Source organism: Pavona decussata, unplaced genomic scaffold (genome assembly GCF_977016875.1).
Source record: "Pavona decussata unplaced genomic scaffold, jaPavDecu1.1 SCAFFOLD_11, whole genome shotgun sequence".
In the NCBI taxonomy this organism is placed as follows: Eukaryota; Metazoa; Cnidaria; class Anthozoa; order Scleractinia; family Agariciidae; genus Pavona; species Pavona decussata.
The window spans coordinates 3,723,111-3,738,118 of record NW_028145434.1 but is presented as its reverse complement, the minus strand read 5'-3'; the positions used below and the strand labels follow the sequence as shown (position 1 = coordinate 3,738,118).

The 15,008-nt window shown below is 39.9% G+C and overlaps 1 protein-coding gene across 1 annotated transcript; it reads right to left on the bottom strand.

Moving 5' to 3' along the window:
* Positions 1 to 3,886: 3,886 nt before the first annotated feature.
* Positions 3,887 to 9,935, bottom strand: LOC146488278 (uncharacterized). The gene is made up of 6 exons (XM_085122955.1): positions 9,533 to 9,935; positions 9,141 to 9,437; positions 8,424 to 8,594; positions 6,363 to 6,997; positions 5,606 to 5,672; positions 3,887 to 4,686 (listed from the first exon to the last, which is right to left on the bottom strand). Exons 1-6 carry the CDS (start codon positions 9,933 to 9,935, stop codon positions 3,887 to 3,889), a joined length of 2,373 nt encoding a protein of 790 aa, XP_084979081.1.
* Between the last annotated feature and the right edge of the window lie 5,073 nt (positions 9,936 to 15,008).

The following is a 15,008-nucleotide window of genomic DNA, read 5'->3' as shown; positions in this document are numbered from 1 at the left end:
ACCAATGGCTCAGATTAAAAGGTATGTAAAAGAAGAAAATCTAACCCTGGAAGACAGTGAATCGATTGTTGAGTTTTCCAAAACCTTTGCTGTTCAGGAATTACACGTGCGAAAGTACCTCGAGCACCTCCAATATCTTGAAGTAAAGAAATCAAAACGAAAAGATGACAGGAAACGTCAGAGAGAAACTGACTCCCAAAAGAAGAACGCTGATTACAACTGGGAGGAGATGTTCATTGCAGGGACACTGAAAAAGCTTAAAGTATCATCTCTGAATCTCTTTCTAGAAAAGCACCAATTGGGGAATAAGAAAATGAAGAAAAACGATAAGCTAGTATTATTTTCAGCTTGTTTAGCTAAAGCCCAGCTTAAGGTGATTCCTCAGAAATAAAAGTTGACGAACGATTTTTTTTAAACTTTGCTTAATTTTTCCCTATGATGTGCTGTTACGAAAAATAGAATAAAAAACATAGGTCACCGTGCTCGCCAAAGAGATATGATGGATTAAAGCTACCCCATTTACCCTGAAAACCGAGCAATCGCGCGCGTTTGTAAGTGATCGGTTCACTTTACATTTCGTGGTGGCTGGAGATACATTTTAGAAGATACACTTAATAAAAGGTGTTAGATTGAAAATTTAGATCATATGGAACAATGTAAAATATGATGTATGACAAAGACACGCAAGTTCAGGTGATATTGACTTGAAAGGTTCCCCACGTTGATAATCTCAAGGGCACAACTTTGCATCTACGAGTATCGATTTTGCGCACGTTTTTCTCGAATACTTTTTTTCCTGACGAAGAATTTTCTTAAAACTTTTTTGACTCGAAGAAGGTGTTTATATCACCAAAATTATGCAATAAAAAAGATAGGTTACCGAGTTCGTTGAAGAGCAATTTAAGACAGTGAAATGACCATTTCTATCATCGGTTGGCATACGTTCTAAACTCGCGAGGATTCATGGGATTATTGTGAAGCTTCTTTTGTCACGTGTTTGTACGTTCGGAAGGTCGCAGGATTTTGTACTCGAACCGTAAAGTTTATATTTACAAACATAAATAATGTATAGTTGAACATTTCATTATATCACCGACAAGTGGCCAATGTAGAGGACGATCATGGAACAAGACTTCGAATAACAACATAGGAAACTGACATCGTGTGCGGTTTTTTCTTTGTAAGATCAACATGGCGGACATCGATCGTGAACGGTAAGTGAAAGATAAGCTTATATTTTTCTCAAATGTGTAGTTACATCGTTTTATTTTATTGTATGTGTAGAGGATTGTATTTTAAAGACAACAATGTGGATTTGGCATCGTGCTTTGCGCACTAGATCGAGTTTTTAAATAATTTTAGCAACGGTCGCTACCCCCAGCCTGGCTTTGGAAAATTGTCCTTTGTATGCTTGCAAGATTTAATTTGGTATTCGGTAAAGTTATTGACCAAAATGAACATCAGACATTGCACTTGTCTAGACCACTTATTAAGGTTATCAATATTTTCAAGATAATAAGTTTACTGTTTTACAATAGTTCTCGAAATTATTCTGTTAGAGCTTTTTTATAGGGACAAAACCAAATGAAATAATCCATCAAAGTGAAGTACATTGCATTTGATGAACAACATGGTCCCATGCATTTATAAGCCGTGCAAAGCACATAAACACAGGGAAGTAATAAGAGCATAAAAGAAGTTGTAGGGTAAAACACAAACCTACTCTTTTGTGCTCTTGTCACTTCATTGGTTTAGCACTAATCTGAGGAACTGCAGACCACGGAACCTGCCGAACCTAGAGAAATAACTAGTTTTTTTTGCAACTTACATACCAGGTATAAGGTTACAACTGATTTCATTGCTGTGTATAGACCCGGATTTTTTTTTTTCATGATTCGACCAAGAGAAAATGAGATTGTTGCCGATACAATCTACAGATTTTTAAAACAAATGCGGTACTCGTAAAAAGAACTTCGGCTGTTTCCTTTATCGAGCTCCCGTACAAATTATTGGTGATAAATCACCCGCAACCTCAAGTCTTCGTGCAGAACCTTCATGATTTTGCGAGTTCATCGAAGAGCTTGGTAACCTCTCGTCGAATCATGACCGTCGAATCATACTGTTGTATCAGGAGAAAATCTCATTTTCTCTTGGTCGAATCATGTAAAAAAAATCCGGGTCTATACACAGCAATGAAATCAGCTGTAACCTTATACCTGGTATGTAAGTTGCAAAAAAAAAACTAGTTATTTCTCTAGGTTCCGCAGGTTCCGCGGTTCCGCGGTCTGCAGTTCCGCAGATTAGTGTTACCCACTTCATTGTACTCTGTGCTTTATAACAGTAAGAAAAAAAGCATGGCTTATGGATTTGTTATCAAATTGATGAGGGGAAACCTCATTTGCATTTACTTTCAACACACTTTTACATTCGTAACTACAAAACAAAAGGTGAGTGGAGCTATTTCTGGATCCGGAAATAGCTCCACTCACCTTTCATTTTGTAGTCGCGAATGTAAAAGTGTGTTGAAAGTAAATGCAAATGAGGTTTTTCCTTATCAATATGATGTTGAGTAACACTTTCTTGGCTTCGACAAGCAAAATTTCACAAAGATATGGATTTGTTTTTTTTTTTTTATAAGAGAGCCAAATTTCTGCAGAGAAACGCGATTGTGGCAACAGGGGCAGACCCAGGAGAGCAGTTGAAAGTTGAAAATGCAAAAATATTTTGCCATCTCAATTTTTAAAATTCTTTGGACAGGTGTATACATAGCCAGCTGTTTCCTTACCTCTGTAAGGAATGATTCCTGATCCTGGCTCTGCCCTTGGGCAATAATTTTTGCAACTTATTCTCACTCTCTGCTATATTCTGCTACAGTAGCTGTTAATTTGCCTTGACACTTTACAGTCAATAAATTAACAGCAAATTGACATGTCAGCAGTTTTATAACTATTATTTTTACATTTTAAACTCTAACAGATCAGCAATGCTACATCATTTTGTAGCTCTTCGCCTTCAAGGTCTTTACCATGTGGGAGAGAACATGATGGCGATAAGAAGACAGGTTTTTCCAGAAACCACACCAAGTTATAGTGCACATGTTTTGCTCGGAAGGTTTGTTGATGTCAGTAAATGATGTTTCCATCACCTGAACAGAAATTAGCCTCAAAATTATTCTGAGTTTGAACTGCTTAGGTTTTCCAAAAGTCAACCTATGTCAGCTAGAAACGACTTTTAGATATACATTTGCCTAGATAATCTCTCTAAGTTACCTTTTACGGTCTGACATAATAAATTACTTTACACTCAGTCGCTATATTAGACCTTTTCAAGGAAAAATTCACCAAATTGAATGTACTGGTACATGTAAAATACATGGAATTCAGAAGTTATCATTTGTATGAATTGTGAACCTGAGATGCAATGTACATGTACTGGTGGAAAGAACTGTTTTGGGGATTTATCAATGCAGATGGGCTACACATTGATGAATTACATTTCCATATATTTGATAAATGAATGCTACTTTTACCTCTCACAGTCAACGGAAAACTGAAAAAACAAAGGAATGAAAAAGTGGCAAATTTTACCTTGTAATGGTATTTTTATATACTATTACATTCTCAGATAACCATGGACTGTTGGTTTCATTTTGTGAACTCAACTCCTGCACTTTAGACATTTCCTGCTGATGGAAAGTAGAAAAGTGCATTTTTTTTTAATTCTCACCAGCAAAGAATGGTATCAAGTAATCTAATAATTTTTTAAACTGCAGAATTTAAACCAGTATGAAGCACATGTACATGAAGCACTTGTCATGGTCATCTGAGATCAATAGTATTTTATATCTGGTGTGACTTGCAACAATGAGTCACTTTTAAGTTTCAATTCACTCTTCAGATAGGTGTTGGAAGAAATGACATATGTTCATGACTGTTTGCTTCTTGCGAGTGACACGAGCCTTCCCATTGAACTTCTCTTTCAGTACATTTGAGAGGCCATCAACTCCATGCCTTTGGAAGGCTAAGAGGAAATGAGTGAAGGACAGCCCAGATGCAGCAGCTTTCTCGGCCATTCCCTTAGAAATTGCTTTTGCAGCAATTAAGGGCTGGAGAGTCTGGAGGTTTCTTCTTTTCTGACTCAAGAATGCACTGTACTCATGGTACCAAGAGAAAGAAAAACTGTGTTTCTTTACAAGCAAAGGAGAAAGAAATTTTGCACTTAGTTCCTGTAACATCTGCACATCATCAAGTGCATTGTGAGCATTATAAGTGGATTGAAGGAGATCCTTGGCTAAATTTTCTTGGCTGTATGACTTCCTCTCAGGAAACAATTCCTTGAATGCTGGTAAAGTGTCACTAAATCCAAGTGCCAATTCTGAGAATTGTTTGGTCTTGTTAGTCTCATCCAGTGCTCTCAGCAAATGCTTGGCATCAAATGACTTAGCGTTGTGTGCCAGCAAAAGACATGGTACTTCAAAACTCTGCAGCCAGTCCAGAAACTGTTGCAGTCCAACCTCAAGTGTCACAGCAGTCACTGGTTTGCCATCGTAAAACAAACTGCCATGATGGACCGAGAGTTTGTTTACTGCTGTAGCACTTGGCGCTATTCCACCCACTGGCAGGATGTAAACATTGAACTTGTGGTTGTCGTTAATTGCCGCAATCTGGCAAATCTCTGCATTGTTGGCTGACAAAAATAAAAACAAGTGTTTGCTAAATACTAATGTTACTTCATCAATCACTAATTAACAATTATTTACAAAAGTGGAGGTGAAATGTGGCTAAATGTAATTTAGGCAAAGTTAAAATCGAGGCAAGTGCTGGTCAGCGGTGCCTGCATGGCTGGGACATGCGGGGCGGCCACCCTACTTTGCAGGGGCCCCTGGGTTCTTACAGCTCACATGTTTGTGCCAATTCATTTCGCATCTGTTCACTTGCCGGAGCTTGTGCTGTTTAAGTTTGTTGCTCCCAGTCCCTCCCACCCTTTGGTAAGTATGGTTTGTGGTGGGTGTGGTAAGTATTTTTATTTGTATACTTTCTGTTTTATCTCCACTGATCTTTCAGTGTGACGGTGCTGGGTGGTTGCCGCTCACAGGGTTGCCATGGTTTCGCACCTCGCTTAGCTCACTTCACCTGTGGCACCACCGGTCTTTCAGGCACCAACCCCCAAGCTCATCCACTAACGATGAGTTTAATAGTGGTGAGACAAAAAGCGGTGAGGTAAATATCCACCACTATTCACAGACACGGAGGTAAATAATAAATTGTTTAAGAATATACCACAGAAGTGGATAGGGAGCACACACAGTAATCTTATACTAAACAATGATACTCAACAAAGTCAGATTGAATTTACTTTTATAGAAGTCCAGCACTAGTTACCATATGCAGTCGTACCCTGAATCATCAATGAACTGTTCAAAATCAGTCACATGTTTATTGGCCGGGTTGGCTGGACCGGCAGGGGAAAATTTGGCTCTCTGTCAAGGTGCTGTGCTCTGTAGGTATGCTGAGACCTTGTGCGAAAATTGTTTTCCCACTGGCCCTCCCACGATTTTAATAACTACATATCCTGGGGATAAAATAATGTAATTAGTAAAGGTTACCTCGTGATGTGGTCTCCAAATCAAACAGTACTGTCTTAAACTCTCTGCTGCTACTAGCTTGTCTGATCTCTGGTGGAGTGACAGGTGGTGGAATTTGATCAGTTGATGTTTGACTGGCGCTAAACCCCAAACCACTCTGATACTGGGTTCCTTCTCTGATCTCCAGCTGCCTCACTTTGGTGTTTCTTTTAGCGTGCCTATCTCTTCTCCTTTTTTTGAATTCTCTTGAATTCTCTACAGTGCTCAGCCTTTTCATCCTTTTTTCAATCCTTTTGCCATATTGTTGGCAGTGAAGCCCTGGTGAAAGTTGGATTTCCTGTAAAGCCTGTCAAAAAGATTGATTAAATTAAATTAGAAATCAAATTTAACTGGACTGACTGCACAATTTTGAAGTGCCATGTCTTTTGCTGGCACATAATGCTTCATGTAAGTCATTTGATGCCAAGCATTTGCTGAGAGCACTGGATGAGACTAACAAGACCACACAATTCTCAGAATTGGCACTTGGATTTAGTGACACTTTACCAGCATTCAAGGAATTGTTTCCTGAGAGGAAGTCATACAGCCAAGAAAATTTAGCCAAGAGTTAAGTTACAGCAAGATTAATTAATAAACATAAATACAGGTAACACAGGCAAAGAGTTTGGATCACAATGCCTGTGACAAGAATTTCCGTTTGTACTTTTATTTATTTTTATATATTTGATCACACTTTTAATGGTTCCTGGTTTAACAATATAAGAATAGAAAACCTCACCGTTGAGACATAACTATGTCCAAGATTCTTTTGGCTTACAGCGCACGCCACTCTGAAGTCGTTACTTTCACTGGCGCCATAGTGTCGTATTTTCGGAGTCTTGCTGCCAATGGTGTTATTTATGGCTTCATTGGCCTGGCTTGAACCAAGGGGTGCAAGTTTCTCTGCACTGTCAATGAACAGCTTCATGACTTTCTCCAGCTCATTTTGTAGCTCTTCACCTTTAAGGTCTTTACCATGTGGGAGAGAACCATGGCGATAAGAAGACGGGTTTTTCAGGAAACCACACCAAGTTATAGAACAGTGTTCACTGTGCTGCCCAAATGCATGTGGGACAATTGCTTGGAAACTTGTCTTCAGGCCTTCTGCATTGTTACGATTTTGTGCCAGAGCATAGCCAAAGCATTTCACAAAATATTCAATCACCTTTGTGCTAAGCTGGCCCTTGAATTTCTGTTGTATAGCATACAAATGGGTTGTAAAAGACTTCTTTGCATGGTTGATGTCTGACCACTTTTCCACGTTGTGTGACACACTTTCTCTGACTTTTTTTATTGTGGCAGAGTCATCATCGCCAACTAATATCTGCACCTCAGCATTATATTTTGTCGCACACTCTTGAGCTAACTCAGCACCTATGGTAAGAGATTTGTAACAAATTTTAAAAATGGTAAATTTGAATCTGTGCAAGAGTTTGGATTATTGATGGAGCTAACAAGCAACACCTGTGACATTTGCGTAAAGGTTTAAATAATAAATGTACTAGTAACCATCCCCATAAAATGCTTCGTTTCCCATCGCCTGACTGACCCAACTGGTCTCCACAATATTGATGCTTGATCCTTCTGTTTACATGAAACTGGTCTAAAAAATCATCTCAGACCGGTCTGACGGTGACACATTCCATTCATGTTTAAGTGGTTCCTTTGGTCTGATTTCAGACTTGTCAGAGTGAAACAAGTGTGAGGTGATTTTTTCAGACTGGCGTTGGGTAAAAAGAAAATGCATTCATAACAGTCTCAAGTAATCAGGGCCTAAGTCAATAAATTTTATTTTGTGAGTATGCACCATTCATTAACTCAAAAAACCTAAACTCAAATCAAACACATGACACGTAGTGTGGGAAAATGGCAGTGAGTAAATCACATTTTGATTTTGGTTTTACTTCTAATTTATTGAAAAAAGAAGAGTGAATTTTTTTAACCAATCACAGGGTGTAATTGTAAAGGAAAGCCAATTACTTTTGATGCTGAAATGAAAACCTCTCTGTCCTGTGCTTTAATGGGCTAATCAACTAGCGGTTCCATATTGGAAGTGAATTGCTGCCTTGTGGCAACTCTTGGACCCTTGTAAAGTGAATTTGGTAAGTTTTCACTATCTTCCTCTGTCATGCACCCTTTCTCTCAGACAATGGCTTTAACCATAAAACTTGCCAGCCTTTGACACTACACAGTTTCGGTTTCATGTTTCTGACCCTTGACCCTATTACAAAATATAAATAACATGAAACTTGTCACTTAGCTTGAGGCTACGTCATCACACTTGAATGCAGAGGGGATTGGGAACTGGTAACAAACAGCAATTAGAAATAGATTTTTCAAATCAATTCTGTTAACAAAATTATAATAAGGATGGCTGCCGCCTCTTGCCGGCAGCAATTACCAGTCTTCACCCTGATGTCTCAATCATAAATAACCCATGTACAAGGTACTAATGAAATACATTGTTAAGATTAAATACTATTGTCAATTTTTAAATTACAGGCCCCAGTTGTTCAAAGGCCGGATAACTTTATCCAGTGGATAAGTCACTATCCGACAGTTTCAATCCGTGCAAAGATTTCAGTATCTCCTCTTGTACAAGCGAATATGAACACTCTAACCACAGCTTAGTTTGGGAGTGTACGAAAACCTTGGACAACATTTAACGTGAAGTATTTTTTAGACCCTGAAAAGCGCCTTATCCACCGGATAAAGTTATCCGGCCTTTGAACAACTGGGGCCAGTTGCCCTTTTTATTTTTAATAAAACTATTTTTTGATTTAATAAAATTTGTAATTACCTATATCTGGCTCCATAGCCTTAGATGACCCAGCCCAGTTCATTCTACAGTCATGGATCCTCGCTTTTGTCCGACCTTTCCTCTCAGCAGCCTCGCAAATCGCACACCGTTTGTTTCTTGTTCCATAGGCAAGAACCTTTCCTGATTTCAAACCAATCATAGTACCAGCTCCTGGAGGACAAAACATAAGCATAAGGACTTGTTTTATATGTGATATAATATAATCAAAAAGCACTCAATTTACTCACTCAATCAAACATTTATACTCAAACATAGGTTTAGAAATGCAGCTAAATAATTTGAATGAAATTTATGGCATAAACAACAGCGGTGACTCGTTTTCTTCGCGGAAAAAATGATTTGATGTTGGTGACCCCTCGGTGGTCCGCATATTTTTATTTCTCTTTATTTTTCTGCTTTGTTTTACTTTTATTCGTTCCAAGATAAACGGAAAGTTCGATAATTTCGTTTGAAACAAAGATATTTCATTCAGGAAATGTTGATCACTTTAAATTTGAACAATTTTCTTTGTTTTCTACAGCCGGCCGCGCTTGAGAGCGACTCTAAACTCGGCAAGCGACTTCGATCACGAGAAATATCAATCACTTTATACTGTTCTGCTCGCAGCTTGTAAAACATATATACCTGGATATCACTTTAACGTTGTTTTCTTTGCCCGATCGCTGTGACTGCTTTTTTTAAAACTATATGGCTTACCAGTAAGACTGTTGTGACCTTTCCCTCGCTTTTGCCAACCCGCGTCGTACGATGCGCCGATACCCACACTTTCTTGCTGTTCATTACTCGCCGTTTTCCCACTATTTAAACTTTCGCCCTGCCACTTGCTCTTTTCCTTTTCCACCGCCTGTCCACATGAATCTTTGGCCACTTTTTCAAATACCGGTCCGATTTCGCGTTCTCTTGCTTTCAGTGTGTTCTCGGAAACAGCAGGGAGGTTGACTGATGTGAGAAGAGAGTTCACATGAGAGGGGCCAATTCCTGCATGCAGCATTCCTATCGGTAGCATTTTTAAAGATCAGCAAAAGATATATTTACGAATTGAAAACAAACTGGATTTGTTTGTTCTTACGAAAATTGTTTGTACTTACCGGCAGCAAGTTTCGTGTTGATGTCAAACACTGATCTCCCTCTTGCTTGCGCGCGGTGAGCTTTGCTCGTGTGGCAGACGTTTACTTCTCCGCATCCTTCCTCGGAGCACGTTATATAAAGAAAACTTCCCAGACCCGAGACTGTCTCTTGAGTACAGTTGGACAAGCGAAGAGGCGTTCCACACACACTGCATCCACTGTCAAGCTGATTTGCAAGCAAACTCAGCTCGACGATGCGTCTCCCGGTTACCGGGAATTCACAAACGGCGGATGGACCTTTACAACTCTCGCTTAATCGTTTTCTCGCTAGGCATAAACTTTTCGTTCTATTACTATCCGACATTTTTTGAAAGCGACCATTTTTATGCCTAGCGAGATTTCCCGCACTAATAAAAGTCGCCATGTTGCCAGTGCTGTTAATTAGGCACGCGAGATTACGCCACTTTTGTGATGTTATGCGCAGTACAGGATGCGCAGTGCAATACTGAGGAATCACCTTAAGGTGATTCCATCGAATTGCATTGCGCATCCTTGCTGCGCATAATTTTTCACGTCATTTAGTGCGCGCACGAGCGCGCGCGCACACAACATTACGGGATTTCCTTGAGGTAAAGCTCGTCAGGAAAAAAAATGGTCCTTTTCATCTAAAAGAGCACGGTGACCCCCATTTTTTAATGCATCAATTTAAATGTCATACGGTTGACCACTATATATCGCGATTTAAAGAAAAGTTTAATACTCTACTTTGAGATATTTTTATTTGAATGCTTTAAAAAGCACGTATTTAGGTAGTGCTGCTTACGTGCACACGCAGCAAAATCTTTAATATCTTTTATAATCTTAATTCCAGTTCAACGAAAATAGTTTGTTGTGTAAGATTGAAGTAAATTTTGTTGAACTGCTTCGATATTTTAATGCAAGAAATTAATTTTTCTAGAAATGATAGTTCCCTTTTCTGATTACTAGCGTTCCTAATATAAACCTCGCGGGTCATCTATTTACTATAATAGCCACCCAGGTTGCACAAAAACGAGCACGGTGACCCCCCCTTTTTTATTGCATTTTTGTAATGCTCATAACATAGTCATGAACTGGACCAAGTTTTAGACAATTTTAAATACTCCTTCCTTTTCAGCGGAATCACCTTAACAAAGCAACCATTGAACAAGCTGCGAGAAAGGTTAACGTGGAAGAAAATGTTGATTTGCATGATGGCGAACACGAGGAAGAGACATGGGATGACGACGATGACCATGACAGTGTTCACGCAGGTGATACTGATGGTGATGACAACAATATAATGACTGTGACGACAACGAGTATGATGGCAGGAGAAAAGACCACGATGTAGTTCTCTAACAAGTTGGAAGTTCCAGCGAAGAAGAGGATCGAAGACGATGGTGACGATAAACAAGAAGTGAATGATGACATGAAGATGAATTCTGTTCAAGAGTGGGACGACGTGTTACAACATTTCGATCTCGAAGATTTTCTGGAGATTCTGACTAAAGTGGTAAGCCAATGTTCCCCATGTAGCTATCCACATTACTTATTTTAGTTGAGGGGTGGGTCACTAGGTTTTTCTGTGCCACTCCAGGGGTAGGCCGCTCCAATTTTGTCAAATAACTCGGGGGTGGGGCACTGAAAACAAGTGCTTTAAAACAAATTTTCATACCCCCCCCCCCCCCTTTTCTTTATGACCGGTCCATTATTGTAGAGAGGAAAACTGGCGTAAACCATATTCATATTCTTGGTATTGAAGTGGACCTAGCTGCTATGGAGGCTATTGCAGGAGAATATATTAAGAAAATACAGTCAACTCTCTCGTAAGCGACCACCCTTGGTGCACGACAAAGTGGTCGCTTATAGGAGGTGGTCGCTTACGGGAACGATCAACAAACTAATACTGGATTGATTAATAATTACATAAAAATATTACCTTATCAGCTAAAATTAGGCAAATAGAAACTAATTTATTTGATTTTTTCACATCTATTCATTCTTCTGATGAAACCTTGTATAACATCTTGAAACAAATCACTGTAACAATTCCCGTTTACCTAGAGATCTAATTAATATAGCCATCTTCTCTGTCTGTAAACTGTCGTCATCTGTCAGCAGTCCCGGGAAGCGTCATCAAAATTGAACTTTTGTCACTTCTGAGTAATGAATTACAAACGATCATACGTGATTATGTTGGGTGGTCGCTTTCCGGAAACAGAAAACAAAAGAATATGTGTAATTTCTGGCCTAAAAAGTGGTCGCGGTCCCTTAAGAAATTTGAGTGGTGGTCGCTTACGAGAGAGCTCTTGAAACAGCTTTTAACTGAGAAACAAAACAGTTGTTTACGAAGTCGTCGCTTACGGGAGGTGGTCGCTTACGAGAAGTGGTCGCTAGGGTTACCCTGACGCTAGGGTAACCCTAGCGCTCAGCTAGGGTTACCCTAGTGCTAGGGTAACCCTAGCTGCCTTGTAAACACGTCGATGAAAAAAAGAAGAAATGTGGGAGCGCTAGGGTAACCCTCCTGCTAGGGTAACCCTAGCACTAGGGTTACCCTACCTGCTTGTAAACAGGGCCTTAAGCGCCATAAGGGGTACCAATCCACGAATTTTAACTTCTAAAACTTTTAAGGTACGATGATCACCCCCGTCACTTTTATATGAGGGTGTCCACCCGAGTGTAAGGGTCGTATAAAATTCTAAAACTTAAGACATCCGTTAAAGACTTTTAAAATTTGGCCATTCTACTACAATCCTGGCCAAAAATGTCTGGACGATTTCGAAAAGTCAATACAAAATACCTCCCCTCATGAACACTACTGACATAATTTTGTTGGCTTCAAATTCAGTTGACACAGAATTATTCAGGTAGCAAGAGTCAGTATCGCTAGATAAACAAGAAAAGTGAGGTTTGAATCTCCTTGTCATTTTTTTACTGCCGGATAGAGAAATGGCTAAGCAATAAAGGCAACATCTTTTTAGGTTGAGGAAGGGAGTGCTCTACAGGCAGAGACCACCATCTATTTTGTGGTTTAATTGGTGCGTCCTGTTTGAATGTAATAGTCTTGACTGTCATAGTATTTATAACCTACTATGAGCCAGAAACATAAAATTTACCGCAAAGGTAAGGTAAGTTAAAGTCGCACTAGAGCCTAAGTATCCCACACGGCCTGAGCTTAACCCGGTTTCTGTTGCATAAAGCAACTAGGAGTATTGCTATTCACCCCAGGATGGGATGCTGGCCCATCACAGGGTTACCCCCAGCAGGGTGTCGCTGGTACTTATTTATACACCTGGCCATGGTGAAGAGAGATAATGTGGAGCTTAGTTCCTTGTCTAAGGAAACAGCACAGCAATGAAGAGACCAAGCTGGCGTCGAACCAAAGACCCGCAGATCTTCCGACCGTCCGATCGAAAGTCCGACGCGCCAACCACCACACCACCGCGCCTCCACCAAAGAAAGTAATTTTTCTTCATTTAAAATTTGGATTTTCCATTTTCCGAAAAAACTGCCTGTCAAAAATTGGTTGCCATGGTAACATCAGTGTCATTGAACACTAACTCACCACATCAAATAAACTTCTGGATGGACCATTTTAATTTCTTTTGTATGTGTTTTGCGGGAAGTAATTTTGCGATTGGAAAAGACTGCTTTTTGTTGTTGGGAATTAATTTTTGTGGTTTTAGGTTGAGCCGTGCTCAATTTCCGTGCAGAACATACAGTCAAATCACAACTGAAAAACATGCAGATGTAATAACGTTAAGAAGTGTTTATCTATTACATATTACATCTTGATCTACATGAGCTATTGTGGTTAATCACTCTGGCAATTGATGGATGAGAAATATCTGCGGTCCGCTTGACCTATCATCTTCTAAGCCATCAGTAACACTTTGAGACGTCTCGACTTAGATTTTTGCGCACTGATTTAGACAACGGGGGAAATTTTTGGGCAAACATTTTCGCGGTAATTATATTTTTTTGGAAATTTTTTGGCTGATCCCCGAAAAAACCCTTAAAAATTTAGTGCCACGCTGTATATAGTCAATACTTGAGTTATATCAGTTATATGACCAAGAAAAAAATTGAAATGGGATGGGGGAGGGAGTAATTTTGTGCCCCTATGTGGTCTAAAGCCAGCGACACACTTGACCATTTTTTACGCCGATCGCCGCGATCGGCGAAAATCGCAAGGTGTGCCAGGTGCAGCGATTGCGATTTTTGCCGACCGCCGCGATCGGCCTATAAAATCGCCGATATCTGACATGTCAGATATCGGCATTCACATTCGCCAAGTTTGCCCGTTCCCGCGATTTTCCACGGTCATTGCTGCGAATCGCCAGTAAAGCCAGCCCATTATATTGGGCAGTTTTATCACATGAGTTTTCAAAAATGCCACATGGCCGTGATTGGTGAAAAAATTCGCCAAGTGTGTCCGCATCAATCGGTAGCGAAAATCGCTTGCGATTTTCGCTGGCTATCAAATTTGCCACGATCGGTGTATAAAATCGCCAGGTGTGTCGCCGGCTTAACTCTGGTAAGCGACTAAAATTGCACAAGACCGTGTTGTTTTGGGTGGTCGCTCAATTACTGGAGGTTCGACTTTATTATGCGAATCAGGCTACTCGAAAATCAGTGTCGAGCAGTTGGCACTTAAAAAACAGTCATCTATCCTTTGTTGCCGGACATTTTTTCAGTAAAAGTAGATCTCGCCCAGTTTAGAAAATATCGCAGCCTTTGCTACCGTCAAGTAAATCACATATAGCCATGTGCTGAACATCTGTTGTTCTTTCGAATAAGAGATGAGGTTCAGTTTGTACAATCATGTGAAGGCGCGAAAAGTAGTTCATAATTTCCTCCATTTTTTTAAGCTTACACTAGTCAAACTGAGTTAATTGTCGAAAAACTATTGACTGTGGGTTCAATATGACAAATATTCTTCCGTAAAAGCTTTTGAGTGCTGCCTGTAACAGAAAGAGGCAAGATCTGCAATAAACACTCTATGTTCCTTGAAGAAGCTGAGCCTGTCCACTTGAAGTAAAAAGATATCTAGTTAGCAGGCACGCACAGCCCGCACAGAGCCAAATTCCCTCAAATCCTTTGATACACAACAAAATTTAAACACTGCTATTTATATTTTCTTGTTCTTTAAACTTATCCGTCATGATGTATGATGTTATTTCTAATAAATACTCGCTTCGGTGATTGTTTTCTCTTCCCTGTTTTATGTCTCCCATCTTTAGAATTTGGGGTGATATTTCGCCGTTCCGTCTTTTCCCATCTATCCTTCGTTCCACCATCCCTGGTTTTAGGGTCGCCGCAGTCAAGAAATAAGTTTGCGAAACAACCATGTAAACAATCCCTAACTCCCGGGCGGACTGATGGGGGTAAACAGCTCCGGTTAGCCTAAATAGCTCGATACCTTGATTTAGCTTGATTTAGCGTTTATAATGCAGGTTAGGATATGTACCCCCCA